This window comes from Hibiscus syriacus, unplaced genomic scaffold (genome assembly GCF_006381635.1).
Source record: "Hibiscus syriacus cultivar Baekdansim isolate YM2019G1 unplaced genomic scaffold, ASM638163v2 tig00110324_pilon, whole genome shotgun sequence".
NCBI lineage: Eukaryota > Viridiplantae > Streptophyta > Magnoliopsida > Malvales > Malvaceae > Hibiscus > Hibiscus syriacus.
Window position 1 is genome coordinate 1 of NW_024062682.1, and position 23616 is coordinate 23616.

Sequence of the window (23616 nt, forward strand, 5' to 3'; positions counted from 1 at the left end):
TTCCAACGTAAAGAAAACAATTAAGACAAGTGTTTGTAGGGATGTGATATAGTTGAATTGAAGAGAAGGGACAACATTCATACCAAGTTTTTTTTTTTTGCTGGGAATTTAAGAGCCTAAAACACAGGTTTGAGGATCAACAATAATAGTTAATTTTGTATGAAAACTTTGGTAAAGTGGTTCATTTAATCTATATTTCAGCTAAGTAAGGTTGCAATTTTTGTAAGCAGTGGAAATATTTTCCATTTAATTTGAGTGGATAGTAGGTGTAGTTTAAAACCTACATACACACATTTGTAGGTGACTTTCTCTTAGATATAATATATAAAAAAGAAGTATAAATATTTTAATGCTAGAATTAAATATTTTATTTTAGAGTACTCGATTATGAAGAGTAATTTCAATATAAAAATATTAAAATAAGACTAAATTTGAAGGAGATTAAATTTAAGTGTGTATATCAGTTAGATGAATTATTCACATTTAATTATAAGAGAACTTAATATTTACAAAATGTAAATTATATATTTGTCTTGATAACCATTTAAGTTAAATATATAATTCAAATAAAAGGTAAACACATAAAATCTTAATTTGATTATTTTTTATAGAAGTCGTTAATTTTAAAAATAGAAAATATCCAAAATATAATGAATGTTGACAACCACAACCGTAAACTGCACAATAAAGACAAAAAAAAACTAGTCACTTAAGATCACATTAGAACCATACAAGAAAAGATTAAAAACATTACTAAATGAAATTTAGTTAATATAGTCTTTCAAACGTCTACTGCACTCACGATTTTCGGCCCCTATTCGACCTCGAGTTTGACAAAAATAAGAAAAATATAATATGTTCATTTCTTAAGTGTCGAGTGCTTCTGCCCCTTTCCTCTTTAGGGCTCCTACTACTGTCTGGTTTTTTTGTCATTTTTGAATCGGAATTGGTAAAACCAGTTTATTCGATTACTACAGGATGAACCCATTCGGGATATGAACAAAAAAGAAAAGACCTATTCAATCGTTTACAAAAATACCAGTTACAATACCTATTTGCCAAAGAGGAATCCTTTTAGTAGTAGTGGCCATTTACCCCACTTCTCTCCACATTTCATCAAGCGGCCATGCTAGAGACATCAACAGTCATGGATAATTATTAGATGAAATCCTCCCGAATGGATAATGGAATTCCTATTATTACTATTCTCTTTTTTATCTTCATTTTAGAAAAAAAAATATAAATGAAAACATGTTGAGATTATCGATGAAGCTCATGATCAATCGAATATTGCCAAGAGGGAGTGAATTGACTTTTTGAGTTAGGGAGTAAGAGAGGTAGGAAAATTTGCACAGGGATTTATAGTGGTTCGACTTCTCAACCAAGTCTACATCCACTACCTTTGCTCCTCACTAAGGATTTTCTAACAAATTCATTAATTTGTTTTTTTACAGGATTAAGATATAACATTTACACTCCTTAGCTTTTCACAGGCTAAGCTAAAAACCAATCCCCTTTACAAAGGAAAAGAAATGTAAACAAGAAAACCTTTAAAGGTAGGGTGTTTACAAAGATTTAAGCTCATAAAAACAAAACCTAAGGATATACAATTAAACTCACACAAATATTTACAAGAAAAAGAAAATAAAGATTGAAAAACTTTCTCTTGTGTATGAATGCTTGGATAGGTATTGGTAACCTTCTTCAAGTGTCATCAACTTGTTTTTATATGTTGGAATGTGTTTGTGGTCGTTTTTAGCCGTTGGGGATGATTTGGAGCCGTTAGGGATTAATTTTTTTGCAAATAAAACTGCTCAGGACAGGAATATCGGTACTACCTTTAAATTTTTTAAATAAACTATCCGTTAAAGACCATTGGGCTGACCAATATCGATAATATTCCTCATGGTATCGATACTACAATGTAAATAGTATCAGTACCCCTTTAGGTATGGATATCTATTTTGCATTATGGAATTTGAGATATTGAAAAACATGGTAGTATTGATACTACCTAGAGAGTATCTATACTTCTCTTACCTTTGGTATCCGTACCACGCGAACAATATCGCAGTATCAATACTGTAAGAACAGTATTGGTACTACGTACCCAGAAAAACATTTTTGTGCTCAAATTCTAGTTTAATGGACTTGAATTATTTTTTGAAACTTTTGAAAACTTTGAACAAATTCAATCAAGTCCAAAAACATTTTACCTTAATTTGTTGTATCAAAATTATAAAACATGTTCAACAATCTCCCCCTTTTTGATATAACAAAACATTTGAAATTTGTTTTTGAAAAACTCCCCCTTAATAAAATATTTAATGAAAAAGAGAAATATTTGGAAAATATTAAAGCTCCCCTTTTTCATTGAGAAATTGAATTTTTCAAATCTATACTTCTCCCCCTTTTTGTTATATAAAAAATAATTAAACTTTAAAGTTAAAAAATAACAAAGGAGAGTAAGTGGTAAATTTAAATTTAAAATCATTTGAAAAATCAAAACTCCCCCTCAATAAATGCATTCCAAACAAAAAAATTAACTTTAAAAGCATGACACTTAGACATTGAATTTCAACAAAGATGAACAAACATGTTAGTAACACATGAAATTCAATATATCCAAGTCTAATATACTTTATGCAATACCAAATGTTGTATTTAAGTGCATGTACATAAAGCTATCCAAAAATGTTATGCATTTGAAAAATTGATATCAATTGTTAGAGAGATATCATTTGTAATAAACCACATGCATAAACATTTAAATTAAGGTTAAAAACTAAAATTTGTAAAAAAAAAAAGCATTTAAAACCAATCTTGACCAAAATTCATTATGATGAACAAATATTATGAAAAACATTAAAACTTTAAAAATGTCCATCATAACATATTTTCAACATACATGAGATAGAAAACATAAAATTATTTAAAATCAAAAATCATGCATGCTTAAACTAAATGAGCAACCAATTATGCAAGATAATTAAAATAAGCTTTGAGGTTACCCATTTCATATCAAGTGTGGCTAGCATTTGAGTATCTTCACTTTCATCACCATTGCTCCCACACACCTACAATAGAACCATTGATCTCACACACCTACAAGACATTCATTTGGATTTTGGTATCCAAATTTCTTTGGATCCTTGGACGTTAGTTTAAATGCCCTTGTTCTCTTAGGAATCCATACTTGTTTAATTTTAAAATGTTTTCCTTTCTTTAAAGGAAAGTATGTTCCTTGTGATCATGATAATGACAATGTGAACATTTTGTCATATGAAACTAGATGAATATTTAAAATGAATTCCTTTTCTTTTGTTAAACATTTAAGCTTAACTTTTAAATCAAATATTCTTTTTCAAAATTTTCAATTTTTTACTTTTGAAAGCTCTAAATCATTTCAAACTTTCAAAATTTCATTTTGATTTTCAAAATCCATTTTTTGCTTTTAAAAGAAAACCGTTTTTCAACTTTAAATTTTGAAATCATTTTTCATATTTGAAGTTTATGGTCTCAAACTCCAAAAATAATTCATATGTATCTTGTAACTCATTAAAAATATGAATTAGATTCATTAGGTTAGAAGATACCTCGGGCTCTCACGAGCCATAAGGACACTGCCTTTGTTGGTTCTTTTTTCTTGTTTCCATGTATCTTTTCGAGCTTATTCCAAGCTCATTGGCATTTGAACAAGAAGAAATTCCTTCATAAATATTGGGACCAATGTACAAACAACATGTGCATGGCCTTGGCATTTTGTTGAGCTTTCTTTCGTTCTTGGGCACTCCACTCCTCCGTCTTCTTCTTTGGAGAAGAGTAGTTGTTCTCGATCATCTCCCATACATCAAGATCATTGGATTGGATGAATAGCTTCATTAATTTCTTCCAATGGCGACAGTTACCTCCATTGAAGTATGAAGAATTATTAATAGATTGAGAGTCTTCCATGTGGAACGAGTCGAATGTGGAAGTCATCTTCTTGGTTGTATCGGGAATCAGTAGAGTTTTTCAAGGATCATCTCAAGGTTGTTAAACCGTCTAATAAGTCAAGCTCTGATACCAATTGTTGGGATTATCGATGAAGCTTAATGATCAACCGGATATTGCCAAGAAGAAGTGAATTGGCTTTTTGAGTTTAGGGAATAAGGAGTAAAGAGAGATGAGAAAATTTGCACAGGGATTTATAGTTGTTCGACTTCTCAACTAAGTCTACATCCAATACTTTAACTCCTTACTAAGGATTTTCTAACAAATTAACTATTTGTTTCTTTTTACATGATCAAAAGATAACATTTACACTCCTAGCTTTTCACAGGCTAAGCTAGAACCAGTCCTCTTTACAAAGAAAAAGAGATGTAAACAAAAAAATCTCTAAAATGTAGGGTGTTTACAAAGATTTAAGCTCACAAAAACAAAACCTATGGATATACAATTAAGCTCACACACAAATATTTACAAGAGAAAGAAAATAAAGATTGAAGAACTTTCTTATGTAGAATGCTTGGATAGGTGTTGATAACCTTCTTCAAGTGTCCTCGACTTATTTTTATATGTTGAAATGTGTTGTGATCATTTTTAGCATTGGGGATTATTTTTTGCAAAAAAAACTGCCTAGGACATGGAGTCGATACTACCTTTATAATTTTTAAATAAACTAGCCGATAAAGACCGTTGGACTTGACCAGTATCGATACTATGCCTCATGGTATCGATACTACAATGTAAAGTAGTATCAATACCCCTTTGGGTATGGGTACCTATTTTGCATTATGGAATTTGAGTTATTTGAAAAACACATAGTAATATCGACTACCTAGAGAGTATCGATACTTATCTTACCTCTTGTATCAGTGTCACGTGAATAATGTCAATATTATTCATGAAGTATCGATACTGTAAGAACAATATTGATATTGTACCTAGAAAACATTTTTGTGCTCAAATTATAGTTTAATGGACTTTGAATATTTTTGGAAACTTTGAAAACTTTGAATAAATTCAATCAAGTTCAAAACATTTTGCCTTAATTTGTTATATCAAAATATTATAAAACATGGTTCAGTAAAACAACCAGTTTAACTTGTCATATATAGGGTAAGAACCCCCAGTAGAGACTAATACGATTCAATTCAAAATTTTGTTTGTTCGGATTTGATTGTGTTGTAGCTCTATAATTTAGATTGGGTTTATCGTTGGATGAACTGCATTGCTGATATTTATCCCAAAAAAGAAAAGGTGGATACAACTAGTTCGTGAACAACCATCACACTGTCAAAATTAGATAGGTTCGCTCTGTAGAATACAATTTCTTTTTATTCTTTTCTTTTTTTAATTCCCATATCTCGGTAATGGGGTTTGTTGATTCGAAATCACGCTCTGTAGGATTTGAACCTATGACATTGGACCAACTACAAATTGTAAATAAGAATTGAGCAACATGAAAATATTATTCACGAATGCAAATCGCATATCCAAATCCAATTCGAGGGTCCAAAACATGAAAGATCAGTATGATAACAAATTAACAATATCTTGATCGGTCGTGGCGATGTCAAATCTAACCCTGAAAAAAATAAACGAAAACAACAACCAAATGACCGAAAATGTGTCATAAAGACAGAAAAATATTAATTTAATATAATATATAAATATATATGTATATGAGGTAAGATAAGTTATATGGTGTGAAAAAATTTAATTTTACATTAATTTAGGATTAGATGAATGTAAATTGATGTATAAGATTAAAAATAAAAAGATTTTTACAAAAAAAAATTAAAGTGGATAATCCTAATCATCAATTTACTTTTATCAAATGACCTAAATTAATATAAAACTTTTAAATTTATATATATATATTATTTGGTATTACTTATTTATATATATATATATATATATGTGTGTGTGTGTGTGTGTAATATTAAAAAAACAAATTAAAATTATCAAATACTTGAAAAGATCAAATGGAGTTCTTTAAAAACAATTAAAGAATCTAATTATAACTTTTTAAAATTCGAGAGCCATGACCCCTCAAGTAGTTCGGTCACTGCACATTTATATGACTCTTTATTAGCACCACATTATTTTTATTGGATGCTACATTGTTAGCACGTCATTTTAATATTTTTATTTATAATTGTGGGTCTGTCATTTTATATATTTCTTTTAATGTATATTTTATTTTACCGCCCAAAACTATAGTTTTTTTAAATTCAAACATTATAACATTATAATTTATTGTTTGATTAAAAAGAATAATATATGTATATTGTGATTTAATCATGACTCCTAATATTGTAGAATTCTTAACGTAAACATAACTAATATGATACATACAAATATGATACAATTGCATAACTTATTATATATACTACATATTAAGTGAAAATCAAAGGAGATTTAAATATCTCCAAGCAATTCTTTGTATAGGTCAAAATTTGAATGTCCATATGAACTTGTAGGTCATACTACAAGGTAGGGTAAGCGTGTCCTTCCCATAGTTTTAGGATAAAAATCCTTTGGATACTTTTCCCCCTTAATTTCATAAAGTAGATGAAAATATTAACCTCGTTTTAGATGTGAGATTCCCCCCTTGATTCTGAAATAAGGTTTATTAACTTGCACGTAAAAACAAATTTAAAGTTAATTTTATATGTTATAATATTAATTTTTTAATTGTGAATGAAACCATAACCATTACCTTAATAATTTTTTAGACGAATATAAGAACCAAGATATTCACTCTGTAACAAACTAATTATGTCATTATATTTAGAATACTTTCAAGTTTTACGGCGAAATTGGCAGCCATGTTGACTGTCGATTAAAGATATTAGTTAGGGACAAGCACATAATTTTATGTGAATGTAAGTTTTTAGAAAATTAAAATTTAAAGACACAAAACTATAAAATTTTAGAGATGTGAAATTAGATCATTAATATAAATATTTTTTTTTATCTTAAACGACAATCCTATTTAAAACTACTTTGATTGCCGCATATGGTTGTATATGAGGTAGCTGATAATACTTTGGAAAAATAAGAGTTTAAAGGGTTAATAGTTAAGCACATGAGAACCAGAAATGATGTTCTGGGAAACCTAACCCGTCGACCATTTGCAAGCCTCAAATATTGAATTATATCCATCATATTTTTAACTTATTTTTCTTTCTGGAAATTGAAAAATTTTCTGTTCTAAAAGGTATTGGCTTTGATTGTGTAGGCCATGTTTCCTTTGAGAAGAAGGCCTGCATATATTTAAGCAGTGCCTATTCTTTGAGATTTACATGCAAAGACAAAATCTCCCATAAAGAACTATCTTTGTGTGCTTTTTCTTCCTTTTTGTTTTTCTAATTCCATGGCAAGTTCAGTTGTTTCATGGATGGTTTTAAGCATTTTCATGGCAATTTCAACCACTCAAGTTAAAGCTGCTGCCAGGGCCTTTTTCGTATTTGGTGATTATCTGGTTGATAATGGCAACAACAATTACCTCTCCACCACTGCTCGAGCCGACTCGCCTCCTTATGGCATTGATACTTCTAGCCACCGCCCAACCGGTCGTTTCTCCAATGGCAAAAACATTCCTGATTTCATCAGTTAGGGATTCTGCTCTTCTTCTTCATTGTAGACTGTAGTTTTATCTTATCTGACACCAATTTTAGAGTCCATAATTTAGACTCGTATAAAACTAAATGAAATGACTTAAAATGTGTATGCATATCAGGTGATGCACTTGGATCAGAGCCTACATTGCCATATTTGAGTCCAGAACTTAATGGAGATAAGCTACTTGTCGTGCCAACTTCGCTTCTGCTGGTATTGGAGTCCTCAATGACACTGGAATCCAATTTGTAAGTCCTCAAATTTCTTCTTTTTCTGAAAATAATTGATAATGATGGCAGGTAAAATTATAAGAATGTCCTGACAATTTCAATACTTTGAAGAATACCAGTCCAGATTGGCTGACCTTGCTGGAGAAGATGAAGCACAAAGGATAGTAAACGATGCATGTGTCCTTATCACCGTTGGCGGCAATGATTTCGTAAACAACTACTACTTGGTGCCATTTTCAGCAAGATCTCGCCAATTCAATCTACCTGATTACGTTAGATATCTCATCTCTGAGTACAGAAATCTTCTCATGGTAAAATCTCTTCCCCTTTTGTAACATTCGATCATCTAAATTTCGATCGTATCATGTTTATCATGAATATACAGTTAGTGAATGCTATCACAACCAGAACTTGAATAATCGAAACCAATGTAATATGGTAAATTGTGACATTATGTTGCAGAGACTGTATGAGCTAGGAGCACGGCAGGTTCTGTAACCAGGACCGGTCCATTGGGGTGTGTTCCTGCAGAACTGGCAATGAGGAGCCTAAGTGGTCAGTGTGATCCTGAGCTGCAACGAGCAGCGGCATTGTATAATCCACAACTTGTTGAAATGATTAATGGGCTCAATGGCCAACTGGCTACAAATATTTTCATTGCTGCTAATACACCGCATCAAACCAATGATTTCATCAGTAATCCTGGAGCCTATGGTAAGTATATATTATAGTTTAATATCATTTCCGAACACAAATATCTTAACATATGAATGGTAAATTTCTTTGAAGGATTTACTACATCAAAGATAGCTTGTTGTGGTCAAGCACCATACAATGGTTTGGGATTGTGCACTCCATTATCAAATTTATGCCCGAATAGAGACGAGTATGTTTTTTGGGATCCATTCCACCCATCCGAAAGGGCTAATGGGGTCATCGTTGACATGATTTTGAAGGGTTCAGCCGAACACATGAGCCCCATGAATCTCAGCACCTTCTTGGCTTTGGACACCACGACGACGACTTAGTTCAGTTCCTTTTGCACAACGATGAAGAACCTAAGCTTTTGTACTACCATTTGTTGTATGCTATTGCCATGCACTTGATTATTAATTTATTATGTTGTTCGTTTTGGAATTCGCTTCCTCATAACTTGTAATCTTTTAATTGAATAAGATTATTAAAATTGTGTCAAATGTTTACAAAATTATTTTAAATTAATACTCTTATTTACTTGAATAGCTAACTTGAAAATAATGTTGATAATAAATTAATAATCAAATATTTACAATATTTTAATAATCTTGTTAAAATTATATCAAATGTTTACCAAATTTTAATAATCTTTCATTCATTTTTTAAGTTAAAAAATAAAGTCTAATAAACAATATAGAACCTTCCATCAATGGAACTCATTGAATGATTAATCATTTAATTGATAAATGTTGGATTTTTTATGCAACAAATTTTGAAATGTCTATTATTTTTATTAACTATTATTTTTTTATGAAAGTAAAAGAAAAATATAAAGTTTAATAGGAGAAATAATATCTTTAGCATTATACTTCAATAAGATCCATTTCATGAATGTTGAATTGTTGATTGAAGTAAACTATTGTACTAAAAAAAAGACACAAATGTCTTTGATTCATGTTAATGTAATGTATTGATTATGAAAATAATTTGAAAAGTTAACATGATATAAAGTGTATGTATTCGAACCCTAATTTCTAAAATAGGTGGTTATCGAAACATAAAATTTAGGTACTTGTTTTAAAAAAAACTCATTACAAAAGTGATTTGATCTAACATATTTAACTGTATTTTATATTAAAGTATATTCTATCTTTAATTACGTATTTGAAAAATATGACATTGATGATATAATTATCTGAAAGACAATAAACGACGATATTTCAGATTTTGCGCATCTAAAAAGTAGCTGTAAAGGAAAGAAAATCCAAGCAAACTAGATTTCATCTTTGATGTACTTGTGACTCGCTCTTTTTTACAATTTGAAACAAAATACCACGGAGTTAAAGCAAAGTGATAAACCAGATATCGAAAAGCAAGTCCTTAACTCGAATGCAAGCGAAAAAGGTACCATTTCCACTGCCTATATAAATCCACCTAGTTCAGGGACACGATCACTGCCATCGAAGAATTCATACTCATTCAAGCAAAAATTAACAAGATACCATTGAGGTAACCAATTAAGATGCTTGTATTTTTGTGTAAATCTTCATGATTTTGACAACTTACAACTAACATTTTCAATGTGTTTTCGGTTGAAACAGATGGGGTTGGGAAATGGTGCATCGAGTTCATCATTGAACACGAAATCAGGTGAAGACAAGGTTAATAACAACAAGAATTTGAGTGTGTTGGTTGTTGATGATGATCCACTCATCCGAATGCTCCGTGATATGCATCTCAAGAGGTTTGGACTGAAGCCTCAAGTTGTTGAAGATGGGAAAAAAGCTGTCGATCTTTTTCGTATCAGAACTTCTTTCTATCTCATCCTAGTGGATAAGTAATCAGATTCAATTGATATACTTTCAAAAAATTATATACTAATGGTAGGAATAAATGCATATGCATGTGTGTTTTTTTCATAGGCAACTAAGGAGCTGAGAGATATGGGGATAAATAGCATGATCGTTGGCGTAACTTCGCGTGGCTTAGAGAGTGAGATGCAAGATTTCATGGAGGCTTGTTTGGATTATTGCTTTGAGAAGCCATTGACTCCTGATATGATCACTTTTCTTCTAAATGAGCTCAACAACAAGAACGATGACGATAACAACAACGATTGATATTCTCATCATCGATATGATTCGAGACATTAACCTACGATATTTCTCCTTGAGTTGTCTTACTAGAAAATAAAATGCAAACCCATTGCTTTCTATAGGCATTTATGTATTGGTTTGCTTTGCCCTTTATGGTTGTTGTTAAATACCAGTTTAATGTAATTTCCCTTTTCCTAATTAAAAAAAATCTGATGGATAATGCTTTTTATTTTGAAATTAAATTTGGTGAATTCTTTTTTAACATTATTATATATGAAGCAAGGCCTAAACAAAATACCAAGTATAATGATCTGGTGCTATAAGTGTTTCGAGTATGCATTGGTCTGGTTCAAGAATGTTCTACCTGAGATTACAAAGTTTGTTAATCAGTTATAAAACTGGTATTTCTAACTGATAGTTAGGTAGACACCTTTGAGCTAAACCTCTGCTATATAAAGAGGCTTCACTTTTTTTTTCAAAGAATGCATATTTCCACCTACACATTGCCATTGAAGACTCCATACTCATTCGAGCAAATTGACAACATACCATTGAGGTAATCAATCAAGATTCTTGTATCTTTGCGTAAATTTTCATGATTTTGACTACCTTATAACTAATATTTTAAATGTTTGAAAAGAAATGGAGACGGGAGATGGTGCATCGGGCTCATCATCGAACAAGAGACCAGAGGAGGACGAGATCACTGAAAAGAATAGGAAACCAGAGGAGGACGAGATCATTGAAGAGAATTGGAAACCAGAGGAGGAGGAGATCATTGAAAAGAACAAGAATTTGAGTGTGTTGGTTGTTGATGATGATCCAGTGGTACGGAGGGTCCATGATATGCTTCTCCAGAGCATTGGAATAAAGGCTCATGTTGTTGAAAACGGGAAAGAAGCTGTGGATCTTTTTTGCATTGGACTGTCTTACGATCTCATTCTAATGGACAAGGATATGCCTGTCATGAATGGCATTGAGGTATATATATACAATTTTCCAAAGTCAATTGATTGGCTTACAACTAAAATGGTATACTAATGCGTGTGTGTTTTAAAGGCAACAAAGGAGATAAGAGGAATGGGGATACACAGCATGATCGTTGGTGTGACTGAATCTGACGTAGACAGTGAGAAGCGAGAATTCGCGACGGCTGGTGTGGATTATTGCTTTCAAAAGCCTTTGACTCCCGAAAGGATCAATTTTATCCTGAATGACCTCAACAACTTCTGATCCTTTTCCAAGTTTTACACTAAGCATTCTGTGACCTTCAAGATGTTGGTATTTTCCAACTTGAGCTGTTAATAAATAAACCATATTCACTTACCAAAACAAGACAACATTAGTTTCTGTTAAACCATATAACAATCATGTATATTATACTCCTAAATCAATTACTCAAACACAAACCAAAATATTCTCATTTCAATCTAAACATCATATTCGATTTTTATTCAAACTTTTTATTTTTAATACTCTGTCACTTTTTACTAATCGAAGTTTAATCAATTACTTTAAAAAAGTGATAGAGTATCTCGTCACTTTAAAGTTCATATGCCCAAAAAATAAAAAAATAAAAACTGAAAGCGGTTAATAACCGCTTAAAAGCATATGCAACTTTTTATTTTTTTTCCATAAAAAATCAATTTATTCTTTCATATTAAAATGATACAAGTGAATGTTATGCTCAAATAGACATGGTTGATGAGGATTGACATTAATTTAATGATCATAATGAAAAACTCCTATAATTTAATATAGTTTACTCTAAAAATTCATTTCACATATAATTATAAACATAAACAATTTTTTTTTTGTGGGGTAAATTATCATTCCCTTTTATTGGTCATGGTCAATAACGTGAAGCTTAGCAGTTTAATCTCCCAAAACAGATCATCAAACATTCAAACTGGATACGTGTCAGTAATGAACAGAATCTTCTTTTTTGTTTTTCCCGAATGCACCAAACGGTTCAATCCTCCCTACACGTGCAGATCAACGGCTCAGATTTCTCCTCTCTTCCGTATATAAACTATGCGACGACAGGTCTCGGCAAATTAGCGGAAATTTGCTGGAAAAAATTGAAAAGGAAGAAGAAAGCTCGATTAGGGAAACGGTGGCTTTTGATCGAGTGTACTTCTTCTCCGTCGCGTTTCATTTTTCTAGGCCTTTGATCTGTTAAATGTCGTAACTTATTTTCCGATATTTTATGATTGTATTTTATTGAGTGAGATCGGAGATGTTGTCGTTGCAAAACGGAGTTGGGGTCTCTAGGACCGCTCCGTATGGCGTTGGAGTCGTCGATCGAGCTGATGATACCTTCGATGCTTCGTCGGTGGCTGCCGGGAAATCTTCCGTCTATGCGGTGAAGCAGGAGCTGTCTTCTTCACTCGGTATCGTGCCTCATAGTGGGCACGGTTCACATGAAGGTTCGTTTCTTCAATTTTTTAATATCAATATTTATTTGTTTTCATGAAAAAAAAATAAACGCGCGAAATGTTAGATTATCTTTGTTGTTTTTTTAATTTGTGTTTGTAAAATTTCTTATTTGATTTCTAAACAAACTATAGTTTTCAGTTAGTTCTCCAATTTTGTTTTGGCAAAATGGGGTTGATGCATAGATTTTAGACTTTTTGCCTGTCAGAAGAATTTATTAAATACTGTAAAATTCTAAATTGGTCAAATTATCTTATCTGTGTAATTTCTTATTTTAATCACTGATGTCGCCCATGATTTTCTTTTGATGCAGTTGATGAAGATATGCACTTGGCTCTAGCTCATCAAATGTATAAATCTGGAAACTACAAACAAGCGTTGGATCATAGCAGTGCTGTTTACAATCAGAACCCGCTTCGTACTGATAATCTGCTTCTTTTGGGTGCTATTTATTATCAGGTTAAGAGATTGCCTTTTTTGTCTTCCTTTTATGGGGACCTTGTTTTATGATTTTATATAAAGCTTTTTGTATATGTTTTTCAGTTACATAATTATGATATGTGCATCGCCAAAAATGAAGAAGCCCTTCGAATCGAGCCTCGTTTTGCAGAGTGTTATGGGAACATGGCAAATGCTTGGAAGGTACTTGTTAATCTTCATGCAATTTTTTTAAGTTAAATTTTGAAAATTAAGTAATTTATTTTAAAGAACTGATGGAGGTGTAACCTAATATGTAGGAAAAAGGCGATATTGATGTTGCGGTTCGGTACTATATGATTGCAGTTGAGGTTTGTATATGGTTATAAAACTTCTCTCTTGTTAGTAACTCCCTCTTTTGCCAGCCAAATCTTCCGTTATATTGTTAATCTTTGTTTGAACTTGCATTGCTGCAGCTTCGACCTAACTTCGCTGATGCATGGTCGAATTTAGCTAGTGCTTACATGAGAAAAGGAAGATTTAACGAGGCTGCACAGTGTTGCCGGCAAGCACTGCAACTAAATCCTCTTTTGGTATGATTTTAATCTGGTTATGTTTTATTATAATCCATTAAATGTTCTAAACTTGCAATTCTATATGAATTTCAACATTTCAATTTTTTTTTTGGTTCCTTTGTTTGCGTATCAACTGTGACTCATGATTTAAGATTTCAATAAGATTTTTTTGAACTGTGTAAGATATCTGACCTACACCTTTTAATTGCTTTACAGGTTGATGCTCATAGTAATCTTGGAAATCTTATGAAGGCGCAAGGGCTAGTGCAAGAAGTAAGTGTCAAGAAATAAAATGTTTCTACTGTTTGATAGCCTACTTATAGTTTCCGTGTATGTGAAATTCTTGAGTTAAATTATGTTTAATTGTTAGCTGATAGAATTCATGCCTTTGGCATTACCATGTTGAACTCTTCAATAGGATTTGGTTGGACCTCATTCCATTCCATCTTTTGGTGGAAGTGGTTTAATCTTTTACCTGCTTTGAGTGTGTATGCTCATTGCTGATTAACCTCGCCTAACCTCTTACCCTCCTGCTCGAACACGTGAGGGGAAAACATCCTTCCCTTATTTATTGATTTTTGCAGTGTGTCTTTATCTGGTAAGTTACTGATCGAGGTAATTCATATGTGGAACTGTGTCTTGATGTCACACTTCGATACAGATATGAACTTCTTATCCACAGTCCAGGGCTCAGATGATGGTTGCTCTTGTTATAACTTCATCTTCAGGGATCGAATTGTCAGACCTAATGTTTTGTGCAGGCATACAGTTGCTATATTGAGGCTCTACGGATACAGCCTACTTTTGCTATTGCATGGTCAAATCTTGCGGGTCTGCTCATGGATTCAGGTGACTTAAATCGAGCCCTTCAGTATTACAAGGTATGCAGAATGTTGTTCCCATCATTTTTTTCTTTTGTCGTTCTTTTTTGTAAAAAATCCTGTATTTTTTATTTCCCTGATGACATGGTCAATTTTTCATGTGCTGCTTCTTTTTTAATAATTTTCCACGAGATATAATCTGCCATCCCCCTCCTCCCCCCCTTCCCAAAACCGATTTTAGTCCTAAAAATTATTTTATGTTCTGCAATACTGATCTAATTTGCTAATTTGAAATTGTAGGAAGCGGTTAAACTTAAACCAACATTCCCTGATGCCTATTTAAATCTTGGGAATATTTATAAGGTAAGCCATCTTGCCTTGTGCTGATAATGTTTTGTTTCTGCTAGTGCCTGGAGCGTTCTTGTATTGGAGAAAAACATGATATCTGTTTCTTTCCAGGCTTTGGGAATGCCTCAGGAAGCTATTGTTTGTTATCAGCGTGCTGTTCAGACTCAGCCAAACAATCCAATTGCTTTAGGTAAGTGTCTACTACAAATATATTTTTTCTTTGATCAAGGATGAAAATTTTCTTTGAACTATCATTTGTTTTGTGCTGTAGTTTGTCTTCTGCTTTTTTATTTTCTTATAACCGTTGCATGCCTTTTTTTTTGTGCTTGGAGCTATTTAGATTTTTATTATACATTAGAAAGACAAGTTAAATAATGTTATTGAAGTACACATTATGTGATTATGGTGCAGGAAATCTGGCAAGTACATACTATGAGCGAGGTCAACTGGATCTGGCTATCCTCCATTATAAGCAAGCTATTTCTTGTGATCAACAATTTTTGGAGGCTTACAATAATTTGGTTCGTTTCAATTTTTGTCAGATTGTAGACTTTATTGTTTGCTTCTATGCTAAACTGAATTTGCTTTTAATTATTTTCTTGAAGGGAAATGCTTTGAAAGATACAGGTCGTGTTGATGAGGCAATTCAATGCTATAATGTAGGTTTTTTTCCTGGCCATTTATGTTTCTTCTTTCTTTTTTTTCCTGTAATTATTGTTATTGATCTTATCAACTTACAAATTTTCCATTGTTGGTTAAGCAATGTCTCACTTTGCAACCTAATCATCCACAAGCACTTACCAACCTGGGAAATATATATGGAATGGTATGCTATCCTCAAATTCTTGATATGTGGATTACTAAAATACAGCTCGTGATGAATTTTTTTAGTGAATGGAATTCTTACAAGATCTTTTTAACTTTGCAGGAACATGGTTGCTGCTGCTGCTTCTTACTATAAGGCTACATTGGCTGTCACAATAGGGTTTTCTGCTCCATTCAACAACCTTGCCGTAATCTATAAGCAACAGGTTGTACTTTGGTGTTCGATTTTCTGTTATCACCTTTGATACTGAAATTAAGTTAGCAACTGCCTTTTTCTTTGCCTCTTGTATCTAATGAGTATCATTTTTTCTCTGCAGGGAAACTATATAGAAGCTATATCTTGTTACAATGAGGTTTTGCGGGTTGATCCCTTAGCAGCTGATGGGCTAGTAAACAGGGGTAACACTTACAAGGATATTGGTAGAGTCACTGAAGCAATTCGGGATTATATTCGTGCTATTAATATCCATCCAAATATGTCAGAAGCCCATGCAAATCTGGCTTCTGCTTATAAAGACAGGCAATTTTCTTTGTTTCTTGTCATTCCTTTTCAATTTTCACATTCCTTGATAAGAGGGTCCATTTCAACTTAAAAGAAGAGGGACTTCGTTTTCCAAAATTTAATGATGTTTCTCTTTGAGCTTATATAATATCTTGAGATCTCTCTTTCTCTTGCCTTTGCCGATGTCTCCTTATTGGTTAAGGTTTTGTGAAGATATTTTTTCATTTTAGCTATAAGACAACTTTCTTTTGTTGTTTGCCTTTTGAATATTTGTACATAATACAATCTTTGTATGGCCTTTTTGTTACCAACTTTTATAGCTTGGGGGGGAGGGTTGTTTGATGTTTTAGTCCATAATGGGGGAAAACAAATTTGAAGCATCCTGCTCGTCAGTGTAATTTTCTTTTATTAGATGTAAGATTTGTTCTATTGGTCAGGAAAATTGCCTTTTTATGCGATTTGATTTTGACTTTGGTTTACTTGTAATACAGTGGACATGTGGAGGTTGCCATCAAAAGTTATAAGCAGGCTCTGCTTCTTCGACCTGATTTTCCTGAAGCTACCTGTAACCTCCTACATACATTACAGGTATCACCATGGAATTAAATCTGGGGCAAAGCTATATTTTCGTTCATTTTATATCGTTTTTATGTTTTAGTTGAATCATTTCTTGACATGTCAGTTTCTATGCGATAGCAATTCATGCTGTGTATACTTCTACCAATTCTAAGTGATGATGGACCATGGCTAAGATTTAAATAGCTTGCTTCATTCCTTGGAACCTTATGGCCTTCTGTAGAGCACCATATTTAATTTGGATGAACTAATCTAATTTAATTTTACATTTCCAGTGTGTGTGCAGCTGGGAGGATCGCGATAAAATGTTTACTGAAGTTGAAGGAATTATCCGAAGGCAGATTAATGTGAGTATTGATATACATGTACTTTTTTCCTTGTACATTATATTGCCTTTTTATCTATCTTTTTCAGATGCTCGTATTCCTTAGTATTTCCTTTTCAATGCACTTAACTGCAATAATTCTGTTGTCTCAGATGTCAGTTCTTCCCAGTGTGCAACCTTTCCATGCCATAGCATATCCTATTGATCCAATGCTTGCCCTTGATATAAGGTATAAGTTTCTTTTAATAGTACTGTATGTAATTTACTACAGTGAACTTCCGTCTTCATCAACATTTCTTCCCTTTTCTTGCAGCCGTAAGTATGCTGCTCATTGCTCCATGATTGCATCACGTTTTGCTCTTCCTCCTTTCAATCATCCTGCACCAATTCGTATCAAGAGCGACGGTGCAAATGGGAGACTAAAGGTCGGTTATGTCAGCAGTGACTTTGGCAATCACCCATTGTCACACCTCATGGGATCAATATTTGGAATGCACAACAGAGAGAACGTTGAGGTTTTCTTTGCCCCCCTTAATTGGTTAATCATTCTGTGGTATAACTATTGGGACATGATTGAACATAAGAACATGGTATTTTGCAGGTATTTTGCTATGCCTTGAGTCAAAATGATGGTACTGAATGGAGACAGCGTATCCAATCTGAAGCCGAGCATTTTATAGATATCTCTGCTATGTCATCAGATGCTATTGCCAAAATGATAAATGAGGATGGAATACAGATCCTTATCAACCTGAATGGTTATACCAAGGTATATTATATTTCACAATTTTCATCCTTTCGAGGAACCTAATTTTATTTTCAGAAGCTTCGTACATTGACTTCTGTGATATGATAATGAAAATTCAATCCAGTTTCTTTCTTTGAATTTTGTTTTTCTGGTGCCTAATTTATGTAACTTATGGCTCTTGTAGTTTTGAACTTTTAAATTTCTGAATTATTTCTATCAAAAAAAATTTCTGAATTATTAACTTTATAAATTTGAAACTCTGATATTAAATAATTGTCCTGCTCGATGATACAGGGTGCAAGAAATGAAATTTTTGCCATGCAGCCTGCACCTATACAGGTTTCATATATGGGATTCCCTGGGACTACTGGGGCAGATTACATTGATTACTTGGTCACTGATGAGGTAGGTATCGGTGCTTTACAGAAATCTTCAATTATTCTGTTGTTCTTTGTCTAACTTTGTATTTGTTTGCTTTCAGTTTGTTTCTCCTTTGCGCTATGCACACATTTATTCTGAGAAGCTTGTCCACCTCCCTCATTGCTATTTTGTGAATGATTATAAGCAGGTCAGTTTTTTAAACAGGGGGATAAATATAATTTATTCTTTGTCAGTGAACTCTTGTGATGTGCTTTAATTGTCATTCAGACACTTAAAGACCTAATTCTATAACTCTTCACTATGTGCAGAAAAATCGGGATGTGTTGGATCCAACTTGTCAGCACAAGCGATCTGATTATGGTCTTCCAGAAGATAAATTTATTTTTGCATGCTTCAACCAATTGTATAAAATGGATCCTGAAATATTTAACACCTGGTAATATGAGGATGATCTTGAAATGGACGTAAAATCCCTATATTTTGTCATTACACTAAACTTTCATACTTTGTTTAACTTGCAGGTGTAATATTCTCAAGCGCGTACCAAATAGTGCACTTTGGCTCCTCAGATTTCCAGCTGCTGGAGAAATGAGACTGCGAGCTTGTAGGTTCTAATGTTTCATGTTTCCCTATAAGAACAAAACTTTCATAGTATTTCATGGTTTTCATCGGTGACATTGGTCTTAATTTTCAGATGCTGCTGCACAAGGAGTACAACCAGACCAAATTATTTTCACTGATGTGGCCATGAAACAAGAACATATCAGGCGCAGTGCTTTGGCTGATCTATGTCTTGACACGTAACTATTCTTCCTGCCTTTTGTTCTTTCTGTAACAGCATTGTTTTGATCTTAGTTTAGTAATGGTGGTTGCCTCATTATTCTGTACAGGCCTTTATGCAATGCACATACTACCGGCACAGATGTGTTATGGGCTGGCTTACCTATGGTGACTCTGCCTCTCGAAAAAATGGCTACTAGGGTTGCTGGATCACTTTGTCTAGCGACTGGTTTGGGGGAGGAGATGATTGTGAACAGGTAGGAGTTCAACAGTAAATTGGAGATATAAATTGTTCTATGCAGCCATATTAAGTTTGATCTTCATTAACTTCTCGGTTAACGTAACATTTATGTTATGTTATTTCTTCCTCCACAGTATGAAGGAATACGAAGAAAGGGCGGTTGAATTGGCATTAAATAGACCAAAGCTCCAATCTCTCACCAACAAGCTCAAGGAAGCTCGTATGACATGCCCGCTTTTCGACACAGCACGCTGGGTAAACCTTTACCTAACATCTCTATTATTTTCATGAGAAATGCTTAAAAAGTGTTTACTCGTAAAAAAAAAACGGTGGCAGGTGCAAAATCTGGAGAGAGCATACTTCAAAATGTGGAATCTGTATTGCTCAGGGCAACAGCCACAGCACTTCAAAGTCACTGAAAATGACTGTGATTTCCCTTATGATAGGTAGGAACAAACAGGGATGTGTAGATAAGAATCAAGAGAATATAGAAGAAGAAAAGATTCCTAATTTAGGAAGGACGGACGGTTGTTTTAGAGAGATTATTATCCGGAAATGGAGTTGAGATGTGTTTCTGATATGTTGATTGCATAGATGCCAGCTAAATACTTCGCATTCCCTTGAGATGTTTAAAACGAGTGGCTAAGAAAGAGACTGGAGCATGGTTTATTACTGTGGCCAACAATTATGAAGCAGAAAAATCGGTAGTTTTCTTAACATTCTGCGCAGGGAAAAAGAGATACTTCTCTTAAAATTCATTTTTACTGATACGGAGCCAATGTTCAGACCTTTAATAATGAACTATTTTGGACCAATTTTCAAACTTTTGCCGAACCTACCTTTCTACTTCGTTTTAAGTACTTATTCTTATATGCTCACTTCGATGCTCCATTTTTGCCTTGCTTCCCTTTTTTATGTAATCATCGTACCTAATAATTATATTTTATATAATCATCGTACCTAATAATTATATTTTATATAATGACGATTGTGTTTGCAGTTAGTTTTACTCTTGTATTTTGGCCAAACTTGGGGTCCACAGTTGTCTTCCATTGAAGGGGGTACATCTGTTGTCGATCCATGGGGCAAACCAAATTCGATAGTTGCAATTACTGTTCCACCATGCTTCTATTATATGTCAAATATGGATATGGCATCATACACATGCTTTCATCTTAAAAAAAATATTTTCTACATCTAAAACTTTGATGATATTATAATTCATATCTAAATATATTTGTAAAATCAACTGTCAAATATAAATTGAATTTAATTTGAAAGAAATTGGATTTGATGCAATAATTATTGAGCTCGAGCTCAAACTATCAATCAAACTGCTTTGAGTGCTATCATAACTATCGGCTATGGCGTAACAAAGCCGACGTAAATGTGCCTTTGAGAACAACTAGGATCTCTGTTCCTCGTGGGTGAGTGCGAGAAGGATTAAAACGTTGAAGCTAAACTGAATGTTGTTCGGCTCAGGCATCATATACATAATGATGATGAACATTAATATAAAGTCCTGAATGTCTACCTTCACCTTTGATGTCTGAGGCCGAGGCCGATGAGCAAGTGAAAGCCAAGAGGGTGAAAGCAACAATAACAGAGCGAATTCCTTCTATTAATGCTTAATTTGACTTAGATGGTTGTTTGCCCGTGCTTTGGAGAAGAAGATTGAGAACTTTTGAGTGGCAACGACCTGTTTATCATTGTTCTCCTTAACTACCAAGTTAGGACTGTGACAACAACCGGCCATGTACTCTCAAATAAGGCCTTGGATGATTAACCTTCGGCGAGGATACGTGGGTGTCTGAAATAGTCCATATAAAATCACGGGTGTGATGCGACGGGAGAAAAATGAGAGTATCCTGTCAAACTCTGTTTTATTTTGATCATTCCGTTAATATACATGTTTACGGTATCGAATAACATGTCCTAGAAATAATTGTCAATCTTTTTTATGTTTATGGTGTTTTTACAATTTAGATTGTATTTCAGATTCAGATTGTGTAAAGTTTAAACTCCTCCCGTCAAACCTCATAATTCTAATTATATATTCTAATTTCATATCCAAATGATCCCACACAGAGGAGACGAGAAATAGGTACATCATAAGCCACCATATTCTTTTTATTCATGCTGGACATTCATTAACTATAACACTCGCACTCAAATTCAAATTCCAATAACTAGCTAATTCATTATATAATAGCAAAAACTCGTGGAAACATTATTTCAAACAAACATCTGAGGTTTTGATTTAGCTACTAAAGTACTTTTTAATCCAATCAGAACCGAGACTGAAGATACTTAACCGTATTCTTGTCCAACTGGAAGGCCTTGGTGAGAACATCTAGGTTGATCGGTGGGTTTGAGCCAAACACTGCATTAGCAATGGTGATAACCCCAGCATTTTGACTGCTGAGACCAGCAAATGCAACCGCAGCAGTTTTCCCTATGTTGAACTGGAAATGAATCATACCGATGGGGAAAACGAAAACATCTCCAGGGTTCAAGTCCGGGTTTGATATAACGAAGGCGACATAAAGTGTGCCTTGGACAAGAAGTAAGATCTCAGATCCTCGAGGGTGAGTGTGGGGAGGGTTAACGCCATTAGGCACATAGTCGATTCGAACCAGAGATATGTCGAGAGTGCTAATTCCTGGTAATACGTCAACATTGACCATAGTGACATTTGATCCAACTAGATTAGATGTGTTCCCCGGTTTATTTAGGCCGGAAAAAAATGAAATCTTCTGCAACTGAAAGCTTTGGGTCTTTGCAGAATTTACCGTTTACAAACACTGCAATGAAGAAATGTTAAAAGTTATATTAAAACATTAAAGCTAAACTGAATTTTCTTCAGCACAGGCTTTCACACGAAGTAGACTACCTGCCGCCATTTTTGATGTCCTTGATAGCAACACAGAAATCCTGGAAAGGACTGGGGTCATATGCTGAGGCCAATGAGCAAGCAAAAACCAAGAGGCTGAAAGCTATAAGAATAGATTGAATTCCTTTCATTATGATATACCAGCAGTGCTTAGCTTGTTGTTTGCTATTGCTTTGGAGAATATTAGGAAACTTTGCATGGCAGATGAAGCTTTTTATAGATGGAAACCAACCATCACTTCATTATTTTTCCATTAGTAGCAGGTAAAGACTGTCACGGTCAGCTGACCGGGTACGTCTCAAAGTTGAGCCATTTTAATTTACTCATTCTGTGGATTTGTATGCTTATGCTTCTGGATTATAGGTCATGGAACTTATTTTCATGTTTCTGTCTATGGTATTTTTGCAGTTTAAGCTACTGCTATCAGATTTCAGAATTCTGATCATAGACGAGTTCTCAGACTCTTGTGTTTATCGAACTGATTTGCAAATGAACATTCCTCAAAGAATATACCCAGATTTCTTGCAGAAAACTGGTCAAGTAAAAAGTAAACAGAGAGTTGTTAAAACATCGGTCGTTGACAATGACATTAAGCAGCACGTAATCCAGATAAAATGAGCTTAACAAATCTGATGACAAAGGGATTGAAAACATCCGCTATTATTTATGTGATGAAAAAACATTTTTCTTGACGCAAAACCTGCTTCCTTAGTTAAATATCAAGAAAATTAATTGATTTGAAGGTAATTCAACTAATATGTAAATATAAATCGGGGTGAGGCTAACTGCTAATTTGCACATGGAAGATATCAAACTAACTAATTTGGGGAAATAATTTAGATGACACAATTGTGTTTACCAAATCATAAACTTGAGACATATTTGATAATTCAGTGTTAGCCAAGAGGTTTAGCCGTTTAGGTTACAAGTTACCAGAATAGGTTCACCTACTTACCTAATCTTGTAAAGATGCGTCTGATCTGAGTACATGAGCATACTGATTGGAAGTTGTTGAAAAAGTGAATAGGATTGTAAAGTGGATTAATTCGGTTAATCATGTGTATCAGATTCGGTTTACGATAAAAAAAGGTGAAGAATCCTTAAAACATATGTAGAGC

The 23616-nt window shown here is 33.5% G+C and overlaps 1 protein-coding gene and 4 pseudogenes across 1 annotated transcript; 4 read left to right on the forward strand and 1 right to left on the reverse strand.

The window, feature by feature from the left end:
- The first annotated feature begins 7308 nt into the window (after positions 1–7308).
- On the forward strand, positions 7309–8996 carry LOC120117910 (annotated as a pseudogene).
- Positions 8997–10135: 1139 nt separating this feature from the next.
- On the forward strand, positions 10136–10661 carry LOC120117909 (annotated as a pseudogene).
- Positions 10662–11272: 611 nt separating this feature from the next.
- LOC120117897 (two-component response regulator 24-like) lies at positions 11273–11863 on the forward strand. Its single transcript, XM_039138066.1, has 2 exons — positions 11273–11611; positions 11690–11863. The coding sequence occupies exons 1-2, from the start codon at positions 11273–11275 to the stop codon at positions 11861–11863; spliced, it is 513 nt and encodes a 170-aa protein (XP_038993997.1).
- An 836-nt stretch (positions 11864–12699) lies between these two features.
- Positions 12700–20130, forward strand: LOC120117903 (annotated as a pseudogene).
- Positions 20131–21818: 1688 nt separating this feature from the next.
- Positions 21819–22664, reverse strand: LOC120117908 (annotated as a pseudogene).
- Between the last annotated feature and the right edge of the window lie 952 nt (positions 22665–23616).